Source organism: Aspergillus novofumigatus (assembly GCF_002847465.1).
Source record: "Aspergillus novofumigatus IBT 16806 chromosome Unknown P174scaffold_12, whole genome shotgun sequence".
Classification (NCBI taxonomy): Eukaryota; Fungi; Ascomycota; class Eurotiomycetes; order Eurotiales; family Aspergillaceae; genus Aspergillus; species Aspergillus novofumigatus.
Genome location: NW_020194285.1, coordinates 273,232 through 291,732, shown reverse-complemented (window position 1 = coordinate 291,732; position 18,501 = coordinate 273,232). Strand labels below are relative to the sequence as shown.

The 18,501-nt window shown below is 48.3% G+C and overlaps 6 protein-coding genes across 6 annotated transcripts; 4 read left to right on the top strand and 2 right to left on the bottom strand.

The window, feature by feature from the left end:
* Window positions 1-54: 54 nt before the first annotated feature.
* P174DRAFT_425761 (uncharacterized protein) lies at window positions 55-1,513 on the top strand (the record flags this gene model as incomplete). Its single annotated transcript, XM_024825318.1, has 2 exons — window positions 55-63; window positions 110-1,513. The coding sequence occupies 2 exons, from the start codon at window positions 55-57 to the stop codon at window positions 1,511-1,513; spliced, it is 1,413 nt and encodes a 470-aa protein (XP_024677336.1).
* A 65-nt stretch (window positions 1,514-1,578) lies between these two features.
* Window positions 1,579-2,547, bottom strand: P174DRAFT_464929 (uncharacterized protein; the record flags this gene model as incomplete). The annotated part of the gene is made up of 2 exons (XM_024830478.1): window positions 1,579-1,737; window positions 1,798-2,547. 2 exons carry the CDS (start codon window positions 2,545-2,547, stop codon window positions 1,579-1,581), a joined length of 909 nt encoding a protein of 302 aa, XP_024677335.1.
* Window positions 2,548-4,154: 1,607 nt separating this feature from the next.
* On the top strand, window positions 4,155-8,099 carry P174DRAFT_425759 (fibronectin type III domain protein; the record flags this gene model as incomplete). Its single annotated transcript, XM_024825317.1, has 11 exons — window positions 4,155-4,395; window positions 4,463-4,645; window positions 4,704-4,965; window positions 5,014-5,034; window positions 5,089-5,125; window positions 5,216-5,308; window positions 5,372-5,496; window positions 5,547-5,816; window positions 5,871-6,043; window positions 6,119-6,602; window positions 6,656-8,099. 11 exons carry the CDS (start codon window positions 4,155-4,157, stop codon window positions 8,097-8,099), a joined length of 3,333 nt encoding a protein of 1,110 aa, XP_024677334.1.
* Window positions 8,100-10,454: 2,355 nt separating this feature from the next.
* On the top strand, window positions 10,455-11,639 carry P174DRAFT_380013 (uncharacterized protein; the record flags this gene model as incomplete). Its single annotated transcript, XM_024822948.1, has 2 exons — window positions 10,455-10,671; window positions 10,741-11,639. 2 exons carry the CDS (start codon window positions 10,455-10,457, stop codon window positions 11,637-11,639), a joined length of 1,116 nt encoding a protein of 371 aa, XP_024677333.1.
* Window positions 11,640-12,387: 748 nt separating this feature from the next.
* Window positions 12,388-12,798, top strand: P174DRAFT_379937 (uncharacterized protein; the record flags this gene model as incomplete). Its single annotated transcript, XM_024822944.1, has 1 exon — window positions 12,388-12,798. A coding segment is annotated over one exon (411 nt), but the record flags the coding sequence as incomplete, so codon positions are not given.
* A 365-nt stretch (window positions 12,799-13,163) lies between these two features.
* Window positions 13,164-14,527, bottom strand: P174DRAFT_464926 (uncharacterized protein; the record flags this gene model as incomplete). The annotated part of the gene is made up of 2 exons (XM_024830477.1): window positions 13,164-14,428; window positions 14,491-14,527. 2 exons carry the CDS (start codon window positions 14,525-14,527, stop codon window positions 13,164-13,166), a joined length of 1,302 nt encoding a protein of 433 aa, XP_024677331.1.
* Between the last annotated feature and the right edge of the window lie 3,974 nt (window positions 14,528-18,501).

Here is an 18,501-nt window from a genome sequence, read left to right as displayed (position 1 = left end):
AGTGTTCTTTGGGTGCGCATACACAAATGAGCAGTGAGGCTCGCAACCTTGGCAATGAAACCTGTATGTGATTAATGGAGGTATTCAAGGTTATTACTAATATCCCTAGGAACATCAAGCAGCATCTGGTCTAGACAGCTTCCCAACAGAAATATTGGACTTAGTCGTCCAGTTACTATCATCTGCTGAACTCCATGCACTATGTCTTGTCAATAAAAGGTTCCGCCTGATCACTGAGCCGTTCCTCTACACCCAGATCCAATGGACATGGACAGACTCTCAGAACCCCCCGATCGCTCAGTTTTTGCGAACCATTGTGCACAGGCCCGAGCTCGCCAGTTTTGTCCAAGTTATAGTTCTCAATGGGGACTGTTTCGATCCCGTCCTGTGGGAATATAGAAAGAAAAGTCCTAAACTCACAGTCACTAAGGTCGTCTTGGACGAGCTAGTGAAATGCATCGAAAGGATCCGGACTCCATATGCTGAAGAGTGGATCCAAGAGTTGCGCGCTGGAACGATGGATGCGTTTGTCACACTTTTATTATCACAGCTCCCCTGTCTGAGGGGTCTCTATCTAGGCAAGAATTTTGCCCGAGAAAGCCGCCTCATGGGCATGATTCTCCGTTCGGCCCTCTGTGAGGAGTCCCCAAATAGCCATCTCCCTTCCTTTACACATCTCAAAGATGTGTCAGTTGTGTATCCCGACCTTGGTATCAACATTCGCAGGTTCACAAATGTCAGGAACACGGCAGATGTCCTGCCCCTGTTCTACTTGCCGTCGGTTGAACAGATAATGACCTTAGTCGACAACCCCGCTGCCACTTTCATGTGGCCCTGGAAATATCCACCAAATCCATCAAAACTCGCATCGCTTGACTTGAAGATGTTACGCGAAGGGCCTCTTGGTCAAGTGTTATCAGTCACTCAAGGACTTCGGAAGCTTCAGTGGGAGTGGTACTACCGCCCAGATCTTAAAGATCATTCTGTCACAGATATTATTGATTTGGACCAAATCGCCGCAGATCTATCTCACATTCAAGCAACTTTGACGGACTTATCTATTATGGCATTATCAGACCTCTCAGAATCAGCCCCTGAACAGCCAGAGGTCACATTCCGCGGGTCTTTTAGAGCTTTTAGTGGACTCCATAGGCTCAAAAATTTGGAAGTTCCAATTCCATTTCTGCTTGGATTTTCTCCATCGGAGCCAAATGTAGTTAGCCTAGAGGAAGCACTCCCAAAAAATATTGAATGGCTGACCCTCACTGACGAGCTATGTCTCCAGCGAGAATGGGAATGGGAATGGGAGTTCGAGATTGAATACCTATTGAGGGCTGTTCGATCATGGCTACAAGACTGGAAGAGATTCACGCCTCGCCTCCGAGGATTTCGTCTGTTGTCGAGGATGACACACGAAGTGCAGTATTGGGACAATGGATTGATAGAGGGGCTCAGAGACATAGGTGCCCAGGCAGGAATTCAGGTTCAAATTATAAAGCAAGACGTCAAGTGAGCGGATCAAATGTAACTATAGCTCCAGTTTCTGCCACCGATATCTCTTCAGACCACTATTTGATACTAAAAAAACACTCTCGGTTCACCCCCGCATAACTGAATCTGGTCGATCCTGACCGGGCCTCCTGCAAGATTCGCCAGCGTGTACGGCTCTGGCGGCGTGTTTGTATCTAAGACCCTGAGCCCCTGATCTGCTGTGAAAAGATTGCAGCCCCAAACATCCTGCACAGTTGTTAGTTAGTCTTTGAAAACGACATACTGATGAGGACATCAGTTACTTACCTCCCTACCAGTTCCAGATGGATCTATCTGTTTCCATCCCTGACGCTGGACTTTGACCCATGTGCCAACCCTCGCTTTTCGATCTTTCAGGGGGACATTGTTATTTTTATAGTATAGATGGGCCGCCATAGGCTCTGCGCAATTACCCCGGTTGTCGTGTAGTTGATTCACTCTCTCAGGTGGGCTGGTATCTCGCCAGACTATCTGGCATTGCTGAAGACGTCTGCCGACAGGCGTGTCGCCGTTCAGAAAGTCATAGGAGAAACTGCCCGCTCCCTTCATAGAGGAGGCAAGGATTATTTCATTGCCCCAGGCTAGAATTCCCATCGCTGTGGGCTCTGCCTGATCTCTCATGATGCCATACTGCTTTCGGTCTACTGTCATTTCATCGGCCGCATCTCGCGCGATTTGCCAGAGCTGCCCGTCTGAGATGGAAGGGTTCGCCTCATCAGAATTCCCGACGGGATTCGCAAACACGATGTGGCTGCTAAATTGCCAATTGCGCCTGGCATTTTTAATGTTGGCGTCCTGTTCCTGTGGCCAATTTATTGCAAGGCCATAGTCGAGGGCGACTTTGAGCGGGCCAAGCGGGTCCTTAGGTACCGAAACATCGTTAGCACCACTGAGTATAGGGTTGAACGCAATCAAGGCCCCAAGCACTAAAAGACTGGTATTTCGGACAGATGGGAAGAGCATTGTTAAAGGCGAGCGCTCAAGTTGACTGTGACCGACGCAAAGCTGGAAATACATGAGCCACTATGTGAGTTGCTGGGTAGCATAGGGGACTCACGCAAGGAAAATAGCCAAGAGCTTGAAGTACGTCTTTCTTTTTCTTGAAAGCTGAGCTTTTTATATACCCATGCACAAGTGGACGACGACAATCCGGCAGATATATATGATTCCCTCACAGTGTGAGTTTCATCAGCAAGCCTACTGCCATTTAAGAAAAGCCCTGTGCCGCTCAATTCCGATTATAAACCGGATGGTACTAGCGAGGAAGGGGTTTCAATTTGTCGCTTCGGACTTCCCACCATCTTCCTTTGGCGGCCAGCGCCAGCCTCAGAATGGAGAATGCGGTGCACTAGGCTGTCTTCTCCCAGGATGGTGCGTCCTTTAGGACATCTCCGAACAGGCGTTTTCAGCGGGGCCTTCCATGCTTCTAGCACTACTACCATAGTATACGTCCTCCGAGACAGTTTCTTCCAAAACCAACAGCAATATACGCTATATGCTTAGCGTCAAATGAGGGAATGACTCAGAAGGTTGCATTTCAATCCCGGGTACTGTAGCCCACATGGTATTTGTCAATTCAGAATCAGCCTGAATTCGACCTAACATGCGGTACTCGTACTGAAATGAGGCCGTGGGTCCTTCTTGATCCACTGCGAGGGTCTTAGTATTGTATGGATGGAAGGGCCCTAGCCGCACAATAGGGTGCTACTCATATAGTAGTGACACAGAGCTTTAATACGTGAGGCTATATTTACAAACTATCGTCGAATCTAGATCAGACCATAAAGCACTAACTTGAGTACACTATCATATATACAGAAAATGAAGTTATCATCACTCGTATAGTATTTGTCATTCTAAACCAGCAAAATTTAATCTAACACGGGATATCAGTATAACCTAGAGCTAAGGCTCCTTCTGGCAAGTCAGATGGAAGGACCCTGGGCACACGATAGAGTGCTACTTGTCGAAAGTAGGTATCTGTGCCAGGTGCTCCCACCATCGCGGGACCCGCAGTGGGACCGGTGTGGGTGCGCTACGAAGGCACAGATATTGCTATGGTAGACCTTGTACTAATATAGCGCCGCTGAATCCTAGCGCCAACGGCGTTCATCGGACGGCCGCCGAGCAGCGTTTTTACCAATGCAGTGAATCCACTGGTTTAGCATGCCTCGTGCGTTAGTTACGGTTGAGATCAAGAGAAATGCATATTAATTTCTCGACGGCATCGCCTAGCGTCCCAACTGGGTTTTCTCGGTTACGATTGTATCTCAGTCCAGCAGCTCGTAGCAACCAAGTTTGGAAGGAGTCAATTCGTGACCGGAAAGTGCGGCAGCCATGAGCCAATACCTGCTGTTCAGGAAAATGTGCATCACGGTGGATCTATAGTTCATGTTCCTACTTAGTCTGACCTTTCAAGATGCGAGGGTAGCAGCGAGGAAAGGGGTAGTATCGTTCTCATGGATAGGAAGGGGGAGGCGAGTCAGGCGAACCGAAAGGGCGTACTCCACAAGACTAGTCTCAGACCATGAACGTGGTTATAAGAAGTCTTTCATGTCTGTGAAGTCCTGAATTGTACTGCCCTTCTCGTCTGTCTCCCGCCCTACGCGCCTCCTCTGTTCGATATGTACGGGCAACTATGGCATGGCCTGGCGGCCATTGCTACCCTTGGGAGTTGCGCCCTTGCCAATCCCCTTGTATACTGGGATGGGCGAGGAAATGCAAGCATGAACTACGAGCACTTCATGGCGAGAGATACTGCCGATTTCGATCAATCAGATCTTTCATTCATCACGAGAATGGCCGCCATCGGCGACTCTTACTCGGCTGGAATAGGCGCAGGTAACCGGATTCAAACTGATGCCGGTAAATCAATCTCTCCCTGACTCAAGGATGTACTATGTTGACTGATAGATATTTTGTCCACCTGAAGATTGGGCTTGCAGTCGCTATGATCACTCCTATCCCTATCTCATTCATAACGATCCACAGCTGGGCGACCCAGCAGCATGCACTTTTCAGTTCGTGTCCTGCTCTGGTGCAGTCACAGCCGATGTCCTCGACAAACAGATCCCTCAAATCAGCGGGAGCCAGCAAGTCATCTTGCTATCAGTCGGTACGTATATATGTGAAGTCCCACTCCATGAACTGAACTGACGTGAGCGGGATCTTAGGGGGTAATGATGCTGAGCTCTCAAGCATCCTAAACCAGTGTATCTTTGGATGGGCCGCCTTGGCCCCAGAGACAGTGAAGTCGGCAAAGGAAGCGGCTCTGAAACACCCAGAGTTTGCATGGGCGGCGAATTTTGACTGGGACTCGTTAGGTCATGGCTGTGAGAAGCAGTTGGCTCGCACAAGAGACATCATTGCTGGGAATACCTTCAGCAGAAGCTTGGATTCTGTTATTGAGGCAGCAAAGAAAAAGCTAAGTCCAGAGTCAGTAACAATACCCTCATCGATGTCTGAATGCTAACCAAGTGATAGTGGGATGATTTACTACACCGGGTAACTGCCATACTGTTCGGTCCTTCTGGGGCATTATTGACAGTGTCTATACAGGTATGCCAAGTTCTTTGCAGAAAGATCTATCACCGGCGTGTGATAGTGTTAGCTGGTCAACCTTTATATATGTGAGTAGTCATAGAACAAATACTTTCTGCCATAATACTTACTGATTATCCGCCAGAAAATAGCCAGCTTATTTCAGGGCGCACAGAAATTGACGAGGGCTAATCGGAAGATAATGAACGACCTTGTCGATGCCGCCAACGCGCAAATTGTTCGTCTTAATACCTTTCCTTATCTATTGAAGCCATTACTAAAACTTCAAACTGCTCTGTAGTCGGCTGCAGTCAAGAGAGCCGGCTCCCAGGTCAAGTTTGTAGACTACGACTCTTGGGTGGGCCATTTCAATGGCCGGTTCTGTGAAAACGGTGTCGACGAATCAACAGTCGAAAGCAACACAAGGTGAGTGCTCGATCTCAAACCACAAACGAAGCTTATACTGACATCTACAGAACTGGTCTCATGTTCTACGAGCTGAATACGATGGACCCCTTCGGCACAAATCCCTGGAAACGGAGCGACAAGCAGCCATTCGAAGGAACGTTTGAAGGCACCGTGAACCAACTCGCGGAGATTACACGTCTGATGGATCCAGATGCCAAGTTCTCAGAGCAGGCCTTTATCTCCGACGCTGGCACTGCTTCTATTGCCTCCTTTGACGTGAAACTAGTCAACAGTGCCAGTGTCCTTGGCCTGACAATTCCAAATTTACTCCCAGACGGGTAAGACAAAGACTTTGGCTTGTCGCGAGAGACCTCAACGTTGATGATGACTAGATACGGGCGTGTTTTCCATCCCCAGATATTGCTGCACGAGCTCATTGCCTCGCTGGTCATCTATGAAATGGTCAATAAGAACGAGCAAGATCATGGGTTTCCTGCAATCCCCGAGACGTTGACCTTGGACTCGTGCCCCAGCTATGGGAATAATAATGGGGCTGGGGACGGCCGTACGTATTGCCCCTAGCAGTTACAGGTCGTTTGACAGGAAAGAAAAGGAACCAATCTGATATCGCTGCGTTTAGAACAAATCGCCTTAGCATCGTACGTCAATCCGCTCGCGGACCCAGTCGCTTGGGACCGCATGATTGCCTACCCATCAAGCAAGGTGAGTGTCCTAGTCGCCAACGTCCTCAACGGCCCGGACACCACGGTGAATGAGGATTGGGCAAAGGTCATCAACCGGGCCCATACATCGGGGAAACGAATCCTTGGCTATGTACGGACAGGGTATCTAGGTCAAAGCCAGCAGGCCTTCGAGACCCGGCTTGGTTCGACCGACCTTGCCGACTGGGTCTCGCAGATCCAAACTGACGTCGACTTGTGGTACCAGCTGTACCCCGGCAAGATCGGCGGCATCTTCTTCGACGAGGGATGGAACGATTGTGGGCCAGACAATCTGTATGCAGATTTGTATCGTTTTATTACCGATGCTACGAAGCGAAAACACCCCGGAGCTTTTACCGTGCTTAATCCCGGTGCTACAATGCCACAGTGCTTTGAGCATAGGTGTGTATCTATCCACTGCACGCCCAGAAAGAGAAAGGCTGACGATATCGCAGTGCCGACACGCTCATGACATTTGAGCAGAGCTACGACACGTACATGAACAACTACGTCCCCAACCCTGGCTGGACACCCAAGGACCCGCGCAAGCTCTGGCATATTATCTACGGCGTACCGGAGGCGGACGCGGGAAAGGTCGCCGCGCTGGCCCTAAAGCGCGGAGCCGGCCTTATCCACATTACGAATGACCTTCTCCCCAACCCGTACGACACCCTACCCGATGAAGCCTATATGAAAGCCATTACGGACACAATCAAGGGTGGTGGACCGGATGTTGCAGATCCCACCCCGTATCCAGCCGGCGGCCATGCTGCGTTTCCACCAGGCCCATTATTAGTGACCGCCTCTGACTATTCCTCCGTGAGCCTCAAGTGGGATATCTCTAACAGAGAGCCCCCACACGCGTACGCGGTATACCGCGATGGGAACGAAGTTGCTCGCCTCCCGGGTACAATGTCCCGGGTGACAATCGGCAACATCAGCCCAGGATCCTCCATGTCCTTCACCGTACGGGCTATCGGGACGGACGGAAAGGAGACCGGAGATTCGAATTCCGTGGCTGCAACTACACAGAGCCTGCCCAATAACCAGGCGGTAACGAACGTCAGAGTCAGCAAATCTGCCACCTCCACCACTATCCAGGCCGATTTCCTCGTCCCATACGCCTTTATGCGCGTCTATCTTACAGACCCGGACACGCACTGCCAAATGCCAGCATGGCCAATCAACTTCAACGCCGGGAACTTCATCTGCACGCACTACATGGTCGAGAATGAGGTCCTGTACGAGTATAGTGGTGCCAACTTAACAGAAGGACAAACCAACTACCCCTGGGCGTGGTCCTCGAAAGGCGCCGCCCCAGTCAAACGTGACGGCTATACCTTCACGTGGACTCTCCCCGTCGGCACCGACACCACCGACTCTAGCTATTTCTCCGTCCAGGCTCAGGGCTACGGGCCGCTGACGAACGTCTTCCACCCGTGCCCGAGCGAATGGCATGATAGCACGGCAGGTGCCGGGGCCTTCTGCACCGGGTCGTCACCATACGACTGCAAAGGCGAGACGCTCTGCAGTACCACCAACGTCAAGTGGTGCGACAAGGCAGTCAACCAGATGAACCGCGGCCAAACGATTTACACATCCAATGCAGAGGCACTCGCTCTGTCCGGGAACTGCTGGGCAAATAACGCGGGATTCGGATGCTCCGTGAAAATCCGAGGCACGGATCAGAATGGGAACAATTGTAAGATCACTGGGGACGAGATGTGGGAGGCCTACCAGGATATCCGCAATATTGGGGGCTGTGGAAAGTGCGGGACCAAGCACTTTGGGAATGGATGTATGGTCAGCGTCGACTATTACTATGGCTGTGATAATCGAGATAAGGGCGTGCAGTTGATGGCGGATTTCGCTGAGACTAATCTAACGGACTCTATGTAGTACCTTTGAAGCAATTTCATTATTTACCTGTTTATCTATGGAGGGGGGATGGTATGAGAGGCGGACACGTAAATTCTTACTAGGCTCCTATTGATATTGCCGTCTTCTGTGCAATTCCTGCACATTTGGTATTTCTTCTTCTTCAATCTTATGTGTGTTTCATTCGCCAAACCTGTGCAGGAGTCTGAGAGTGTCTTGACTCTCTTCAAAAATTGTTCAAAGGCTCTGACGCTGCTTCATCAAGTCAACGGTCATCGTAAGGGTACTTCAAGAAGTTCATGCCCTTGGTCGGGTTGTAATTGGCTATGCCGAGGGTATTTTGCACACAGAACAGGCATAGGCTCCTTCTGCAGCATGGGACAATCGATGAGCAAGATGTTGACGAACTCATGATATAATCACGTGATGAATACATAGTCCTGTGGTCAAGAAGATCCTACAATCTTATCCGCTCTTAATAGTCATCAAATTATGGGCTAACTATGCCATTGTGTGAGCAATTTGACATTGTTCTATTCGCTTCATTCTTGAATAAGTAATTGATTGCCCGCCTGTGTTTACTTACAAAAAGCCGACTCTATGCTGTGATGACTAGTCAGGCATCAAGCCTTCCGCTCCTTCGGGGCTCTACAACATTAAAAGAAGCGCTTGAGCAGGAAGAGGCAATACTTCTCGATCTATCTTATCCAGATTCTCGGAAATATGTTTTTGTATTTCTCTACAGTCATCGCAAGGACATTGCAGAACTTGTGTCAGACCATTTGGGTCAAGCCAACCAGTGTCGCTTGGGTGAAGTGAGGGAGCGGATACACGGCAAATGTTTGCATCCCGCTTTATGTTGAAAAGCAGAACAGATGTTCGGCTAAGCGGGTCCTCATCCGATTTCCTCTGCCGTACAAAGTGGGAGAATCCGCTTATCCTGGAAACGTTGATGAGAAGCTTCGTTGTGAGGCTGCCTTGATATCGCGCTCCCTCGCCTTTGGGGATTTGGGATCTGCTGGGGGTCAGACCGTATGGCATTCAAACACATGGAGCCTTCAACTTAAGAGGCTAACGATGATTGCTCACAGGTTACCAGAAGCGAAAACATGCCTGTGACGACCAGGGTGATTGGGTACTTCGAGCGATATGTATCGTGGTTCTTGGGGTTTCCTCTACCCTGCCCTTGTATAAGCCATCGTCATCAATATGTGCTGGAGCATGGTCTCATTTCTATTATTTGCTGACCACCACAGGGCAATCCTTCACCGTGGTGGAGTTCAATCTATGTGCAAAGACGATATCCCTCCCGTCAAAGTCGAGGATATATTGAGAGCTCCATCTCCTCACCTTGTGACTATACTCTTTAGTAGTAGAAACCCACAAAAGCGAGTATGTTTATAGATAGAAGTATACTACTACGAAAAGACATAAGGTAATACTTAGGTATGCTCTCTATAACTTGCCAAGTCCAACATCAACTCAAAGTTGCGCCAAATGAGCCTAAAAGGCGTGCCATTTCCTACTGTGAGCAGCTAACTCTGGCCTTGTGGAAAGATCCTAAGCATCCTGACAGTCTACAAATGTTTTCCTATCTATCTCCATAGGTTCCCAATGGAGAAAATGAACAATCACCTCCATAGCTCGCTCATTTGAGGATGATGAGAAAGCTACAGAGTTAAGGAACCTGAACTAACAGCTTGCATTGCGTCAACTTGGTTAAGATGGTGACGAAAAACAGAGGTGTTATTTACGTACATTTATCGTCTCAGAAATTTGGATAATGAACAGATCGCCTTTATAATTAGATTCATTTCAGAATAATTATCACTTCAACCTGATTATGAATGCATTATGCGCTAGCTTCCACTTTTGACAGGATCATGTCTTCATCTCATACAGCAGCAATAGTAGCAATACTCCCCATCAAGGGCTTAGCTGCCTAGTGGCTGCTCAAATCGCATATGCCCTATCATACACGCTCTGAAGATTGTTTTTCCCAGCAACGACACCTTCGATCCATTCATTGATACGCCGGGCAAAGGATAAAATTGCAGTTCTGCCCGCAAAGTTGTAGTCTCTTTGAGTCTGGCTCTTGTTGAAAACTTCTATCCAACCCGGTTCATGCTGTTTCACCTCATTAACGAAAATGCCGCGTAAGAGAGTAACCTCGCGCTCCTGCCACTGTCCGTTGGTAGCGTAGTAACGCAAAGTGAGGCATTAGTAGGAAGTAGTTTGATCACTAAATAGGATCATCATGACATTATAGACCACATTCTGAGTTATTCCATCAATACCGCGTCATTCACTTGAACCATAACCATATAAGTCTTGCATTTCCATCTTTTCCTTTGCTTTCTGACAACGACTCCCAAAATGCCCATCGATGGGGACCCATACGTCTGTTGCGTACTGTGTGGGATCGAGTGTGCCTTATACATGGGAGATCAATTAAGAAGAGCGCATAAAGACTGGGGGGCATGGGCGGCACGAAAATTCAACAAGAGGAAGAGCCTCATTGTGCCAGCAGCCGAGCTTGAAAACTTGGATCTGGAAACAGACCTCCCGATGTGGTCCTGTTTTTACCGTGCAAGTAAGTCATCTATAACTAGTTTCCCATCCTCAGCTGAGCCCGCCCTTACGCAATAATACCTCTATCTAGTCCTTGATGATCCAAAGCCAGGCCGCCTGTCCATATCTGGAATATCTCCACACCTCATGTCGGACGGCAGGAAGCAGCTCCGCATAATGATCGATTCAGATAAGGCGCTGGCCATTCCTGGGCCCATAATGGCCCGTCAGAGATGGAACATGGATTTTCATATGGCCAATCTCTTTGAGACTGAACGGAATAGAGAAAAGGGTGCGCGTATTGGGTATGTCATGCATCCACACTGCTGGCTACTGGTTGATCGGTTCCTGGGACACGGCGTTGCGAAGCAGGACCTGCGCGCGTTCACACAGGCTATCGAGATATATTGGAGAGCTGCTGACCGAACACTTTGGATGCCGGACCTATCCCATGACACTGACGACTATCCATGCTATGACAATGCGGCACCCTGGATCAAGCAGTACTGTCCCAGATATGCGGCAGACTTTAACCGCATACACTTGTCCGAGAGTCCACTTATAATCCGTGATATCCAAGCATTAATTGCAATGGCTACTCAGAAGCACAAGAAAACCCTCAGCCACGCCGTGAAGTTGCATTCTATCGTTGGTGATATTCCTGTCGAAATCATAATGATGATCGTTGATACGATCTACCAGAGCCGTCCACCTTGTCGCGAGAGAATCCAAGACACTCGCAATGTGCTGGAGGCCTTCCAATGGAAACTACCCAATTCATACTGGCAGAGGCGCTGCAACCCTAATCTTGTGTTCGAGGTGCAAGACGTAATTAAAGCAGGGACACAAATCGACTGGGCATATTTCTGCCTTGGGCTACATGAGCTTTTGTTGCAAGAGGACTGGTACTGCAATAGTGGATTGTATTTTCGTGGCCGGATCCTGTATCTCATTGAATGTATTAGAGGCAGCCTTTCAAACACAATCTAGGTATCGAGAATGTTATTCAACCAATCCCATAGGCTGCTAATCAACTTTGTTCCTTTGTCGGCCCGTCAAGCAGAATATGCCTATCATGTTTACTATGCCAGAAATGATCATCTAGACATTCTGTTATTATAGTAGATTTGATGGCTAACATGGCCCAATCAATAGTCACAGTCAATGTTGATTAAACCCAAATACTATTGTTTGTCAATCAGACAAAGAGTAATCTTAGTCTATTAACATGCACTAGTTATCTGAAATCTTTCTCCTTAAGGTGTGTTACTACATGATAATACTTCAAATGCTCTATAAGTGACACCATGAATGAGACCTATAATGCCAAACCGAACTTGAGAGGTTGTTCTCAGCTTATTCTGCAGGCGTATATGTCTATTGATGCGCTTTAATATGACTTAGAACAATAGTGTACTTCGTACAGCATGTCAACATCTTTATAAATAATGTCTACAGTAGGTTACCTTCATTAGACATCTTGGAAATATTAGCCACTACATACTTTCTGCGTGTCGTTTCCGTTGTTAACTTCGAAGGCATCTACTCTGCAGGTCAGAGGTGAGTGTACAGGATACAATGATGCTATGGATAGATATTAACGTCTGAAGTTGTCTCTATAGCCCAATTCTTCATTACCATGGCCGCACCTGCACGCCCCAATCCCAACACTGTTGGGACAACTGTACGTTTCTGAGTCTCAAGAGTATATGTGTATGCGCTAAATCAGTCGATTCAGTACCTTAACATACCGTCTATTGCAAGTGAAATCCGAGCTATTCGCTGCAGGACCACTGAGGGTGATATAAGTGGCATTTGGAATGCAATCTTGAACTGGGTGTTCGACCCGGTTAATGGCTATATCACGCGCCCCCAGGCGATGCATAGAGCCCCCCGTGGAAGAAAAGGGTTTTCGGATTTTCATACCTTCCAGTACATCGGCACAAATCGCCAGTATTTTCTGATCACGGAGTGGAAGAAACCGACGCCAGGGGACGCAATCTGGGAGGAGGGCCGCCGGCAGCTCGGTCGGTACCTTTCAATGCAGCATGGCACTCGGCCGGCGAATGCAAGACCCAGAGTCTATGGTATTCTGGCAGTGGGGCAGTATGTGCGTTTTTTCATCTACAGTGATAACAGAAAAATGTAATGATTGGCGTCCTGGGGCCGATGGGCGGAAACACACGAAGGTCGCAAATGTTATGATATTCTGAACGAAGCTCAGATGGTGCAGGATGCCTTGCGTGGCATTCTGAATAACCATTAATGGCATAGTATCTAGTCTAGGTCAGATTCCAATCACACCACCTGAAAATGGTCGACATTGGTAATATCACGCAACTAAATCTGACAGGGATCGAAATGCGATCCATGCTGATATCAAAGAAGCTAGCGGCTCATAGATACAGAGAAGTGAATGTAAGAAATATGACTCGGCCGAAGGAAAAAGACCCTAAAATTGATTTCAAATGCCCTTCTCCGCCAGAGTCGGCAGATTCATCGTTATAAAAGTGCTCATTTCACCTCATTCGCGTCTGAGAAAGGACTCTCGACTCGTGGAGGAGGTAGTACTCGGCTGCTTCTGTTTGACTTGGGTCCGTCATTCGTATCCAGAAAGGCCGACGATCGCGCCTCATTCTGAGAGGCATTTTGGTCCTTGAAGGGACTTTGATCCACTGCAGGTGAATCTTCAATCACCGTTGGGGCGTGAGAGGACCTGGCAGGTGGCGTCTGCCCGGCGCTGTCCTTGTGGTGGGATGTCTCGTCGTCGTTCTCATCGTCGGACGAGCTGGCATCAAAAGTGGAGGTCGTAGCATCGAATTTGGGCTTTGTTGTGCTGGTGGGGTGTGCGTCGCTCGTGCTGGACGAGCTAGACTCGGTCTGCTCCTCGATGGCTTGAATAGTTGGTTGTTTTGTGGTCTTTTTGGCGCCGGTGGCCTTCACCATGACAGGTTTGGCGGTGACGGTCCGCGCGACAATCGAGCTCTTGGTGTTGGCTTCTGTAAATGCCGCCTTCGCAAGCTGTGCTTTGGTAATGGCGGGAACAGCTGGCGTTTCTGGTGCAGATGCAGGCTGGCTTCCGTTATGGATGCTAACAACAGCAGCCCGAGTGCGCACGACCTGCTGGGCGGGCATGGGGCTGACGATGGCGTTGTTGCGGTATATCGTGGTGGCCACGCTGCTGCGCAAGCTGGGAGAAAAGCTTTGATGAGCTTGCGAGACATCGGACCAGGCCGAGTCGCGCAAGTCACCTGGCATGAAGAAGTGCTGATCCGGGGAGGCGCCAGGAAGAGGCGGCACCGGCGGCACCAGTGATCCCGGGGTTTCTGGCGGTGATCGGTTGGTGACACCGGGAATATAGGCTATCTGAATGACATTTGATGCGCGAGTCAAGACTGTGGAGGCAATCGAGTTGGTCGATTTTCGAGACTGGCGAGTGTCTCCGAATGCGCTTCTCTTTTCCGCCGCGTCACTACCTTGTTGATCGAATTCACTCCGCTTCTTGCGAACAAAGAACCACCAGATCAAAAATGTGACAATGGCAACGAAAGCGACTCCTCCAATGACTCCTCCTGCAATAGCCCCCACATTGTTACCGCCTCCGTCTGACGAGTCGCTGGAGCTGCTGGTGGAAGTGGACTTCGGAACACATCTGGTAGTGGCGCATTGGCTGCACGATTGACTGATCATCGTACATGTGTACCCCTCATCGCAGACGGGACATGACGGTGCTGTTGAATCGCATGAGACACATGTTTGGAAGTCGCGAGAGTACATGGCTAACATCATTCGGGTTAGTAAACTATCATAGAGGACCATATCAACGGCAAAAGGCTCATACCGCGCGGGAAGAAGGGATGATCGATAGAGTGAGACATGATGAAGAGATCAAAGATGGCGAGTGAAAAGATAGCAGTGCAGGTTTCTGTCGTGACAAGCGAAAGGACGGTGCGAAAGGACGGTGCCGTCGACTGGCTCTTTAGCAAAGATACTATGAATCGAGGAAGGAAAAAGAGTGACAAGCCGGTCAACGGCGTAGAGAATGTGTTGATATAATCCAAAAGAACGTGAGATGCTCGGGTAAGACGTCAAGTCGAGAGCGTTATGGTTGGGTCATAAGTATTTAGCGACGGCAGCTGTGGATTGATCCCGACGGTGTAGTGTTGACGGCAATCATAGCCTCTGGGGCATCATGAATCTTGAGTGGGCAGAGAATCAATGTCGATTTCGTCCAGATCCAGGATCGCCAGGCGCTTTCTTTAAATGTGTCGATCGGTGAGCAGCACCAAGTTCTTCCGGTTGGTTGACGTCGGAAGACACGCACTGCGACCGGGGATGGAAGTAGGGAGCTTGCGAAAACAAACAGATGGACAATCGAGAATACGAGGGTATATGGAGTGAAACGGAATCAAAGGAGAATAATATGTAAAGGAAGAATGAGGAGATCAAATCAGAATGAGAAAGTAATGAAAATGATAGTAAAGAGCGGCAAGAAAATGGAAGAGGGATGATTATTGACTTGGAGGGAGAAGGTGGAGAGAAGGTCGTGGTGGTGAGGTAGTACTGTACAATTGTTACTAAGAGGGCTTCGGGAGGAGAATCTTATGCCCACCACAGCCTAATATTAACGCCACGGCTTGTCTTGATTATGAAGCTCTGCCAATCTCAACAGTATCAAAAAGGAGTCAGAGATGCAACAGGTTTGAATCCCCTTGTCGAGGGCAAGCTCTGCTCGATATATATAGAGAGTATGCTTCTACGTTGACATTCTAGGTTCTATGCAGGTAGTCTGGTTGATCATGTACGATGAAAAAGACGCACGGCAGGCATCTACTAGATACTCTCTATCTACATAGAGCACAGGGCCAAGACCCAAGCCAGCAGCATTAACATTGCAGCCACTCTGCAAGGACTGAATTTCTTTGTCTCTTCTACCCTCCTAACATGACACTCGAAAACTGCCACCTAGATAGAGTCAACAAATACAGTACATACACCAACCCATCAACATCGCCCTTACTTGGTATATCTTGAATTTGTGGCTATCGCGCCCGCCTCTTGAACAACCAGCCATATGGCTCACTCTTATCGAGATATCCCACCAGAACCTGCCTGCCTGTGCAGCCGGCTGTGCCCCCTACGTGGTTGGGGCGTGGCTCGACTGCCCCTGGTCTGGACCATCTCACGTTCTTCCGCCGGGAAATTACACTTGATGACCTGGTCCAATAATAGTGCACTGTGGCGTCCAGTTCGTTCTCAGGCACGGCACGAAGAGGAGTCAATTTCAGGTACACTAACTCCGTCGCTACCAGCCTTCAATCTGATTCATTATTTGCCATGGCCCAGCTCACTGTTTCACAACCCTTTCCTAGGTTGAAGGGGTCCAGAGTCTGTCAGATTCATTATTGTTCAAACATCGCCCTCGTAGGGCTGTGCAGTCTGTGCAGTCTGTGCTTCTCTTGACTGCTGTGATACGGAAATTCGAAAGGCCCTTCTCAAAGTCGTACTGCTGAGTTTTGCCAAGCATGCGTCATCCTGATCCATTCAGAACCTATGGTGCCCCAATGGCCGCTCTTATCTAGATGCTGCCTTGATAGAGGGGCCTGTCTCTGACTCTCCGTAGACAGCAGAGTTGAAATGCGGTAAATAATGTATGTCAGGGATATTGTCAAGCAGTACTCCACACACAAGGTTAGTTGTCTGATCAGTCTCCGTTGGCGATCCCAGTGATGCTATTCTATGTCCTGCCAGCTCGATCTGGTCAAGAACTGATAGACACCCTTCATTATATGCATCTCTTCTCTTGCGGTAACTTGCACAAGTTGCCAAACTGGCCATTGTAGGGGAAGTGGGTGTCTATGCCATTAATCATGTTAGATAGTAGGTTAACTGGGGGTTGAGAAACGTGGGTGCCTAGCTATATATATATATATATATATTGAAACTGAATGTTGCTATCACCGAAGGATCTACAACCAAAAAACTGCTATTCCACTGTGACATGCTATGACAATGAGAAGTTTCAAGGCAAGCAATCCAACAGTCAAATAAATATAAACTCGAATCCTGGTGATATCGCTCCTGCTCGAGTGTCTCTTAAATCCGAGAAATAATGGTGAGGAACAGCTGCAATCAGAAGCCTTACAGCGCACACGAATGACCAAGTCTGGTTTAAAACTCGAGGCAGTATGTGCATACATAAGAGTACATATACATGAATTCTCGGAGGTGGCCCCTCAGGTTACTCATAGAGTCACTAATTATGTGACTCTGTTGATATTTGTTACTGGTTCCTACCTATATCATCGCTACATCGTCTTCAACAGCAACAACCGCGACAATGACGAAGAGAAGTCTACAAGTCTAACGGTCTGGTTGATTATACATTTCTGCCAAAGGCTTGATAATCTTCACCCGGTACCTTGATTACTCTCGCGGATACTCTCTGGCGAGAGCTAAGCTTACTCAAAACACTGACCGGTTGACACATTCGAAGGAACGGAGGTGTTTGCAATGTCAAAACAGGTTGTACTGTCGCGGTAGGTATGAAGAATCCACATTGAATATCGTCTGTTTCTAGAATAGGCCAGAGTATACTCCATGGATATGATCTGTCCATGGAACTCGACCAGAACCTCTCTTTCGACATGGCAGGTCAAAATAAGCTATGGATGGCAGAACTTGATGCAGAGCCAACAGCATGGGGGAAGATGCTCAGGAGATCACATTCTTGCGTGTTGACTTGATCACATTAGGTAGTTTCTTTCACCAAACCGCAGTCAAGCTGCAAGACGAAAGCCAACCCGCCGAATGCACCCAAAAGGAGTGACATGCATCAAGTCATACTTGCATTGTAGCCGACAGGGGCCTTAGAATCTCTCTGCAGGGTTGAACCTTGGAGAAGTGGTTCTGAGGTTCTGGTTCGGAAATTTCCGTCTCCAAGATGATCAACTGAGTTGATCGTGTGAGGTTCAGACTCCTTTGCATGGATGTGTCCATCGACGCTGTGGCTGTGACTTTTGACATTTGACTTTGACCTGCTTTCTGCATTTAAGTATCTTTCAACCCCTCCATCAAAAGTATATTTCAAAAACTGCAGCAAATGAAGGTAACAGACTTAAAAAAGACCTGCATGGTGTAGAGAGGTACACGAGGTGGCTGGAGTTTAGTTGTCTTGTTCTAAAGATAGGCACGGAGCACTTCACAAGACTAAGACTGATTAAGCTAGCCAAGTGTGGCAATGATGATCAAGACAATTAACTGGGGCTAAGCAGTCTTTTTATGGAGTGGCACTGGGACAGCAGAATAATACAAAGTCATGAAAATGTCAAGGGCAAGGAGATCCATAAATCAGGATGGACTCCTATTCCCTAATGATACTGTATCGTCTTAAATGTGAAGAAGACCAGTCATGGTGACCAATCTCTTTGATGGATGTGAATTTTAATCTTGAAACCATGGCTGACCTCTGAACATGATACATGTAGCAAATGAACGAATCAGTAGCGTCCCTTGTCTACAGGACGACCCTCCAATTAAAGTGAGAATAGACAAGGATCTCGAGCTAGTATTGACTCCTAGGCTTTGCTGTGTTTGTTTGACCAACGGCCGATGGACACAATGGTATGAGTGCACTCCACTGTATCCACAAGGCTATATATTTGGCTGGGGCGTTAGCCTTTTCGAGAAGCTATGGATGACCCCCGCCCCCTGAAACTTCAGTGTATTCAAAACTGTATTGTAACTGTATATTTACTCTAATACATTACGGAGTTATTTGGCCTCTGCATGATATCTACAATTCCAAATATCATGTACAGAGAGAGAGAGTCGTGGCGTCTGATGAATATGG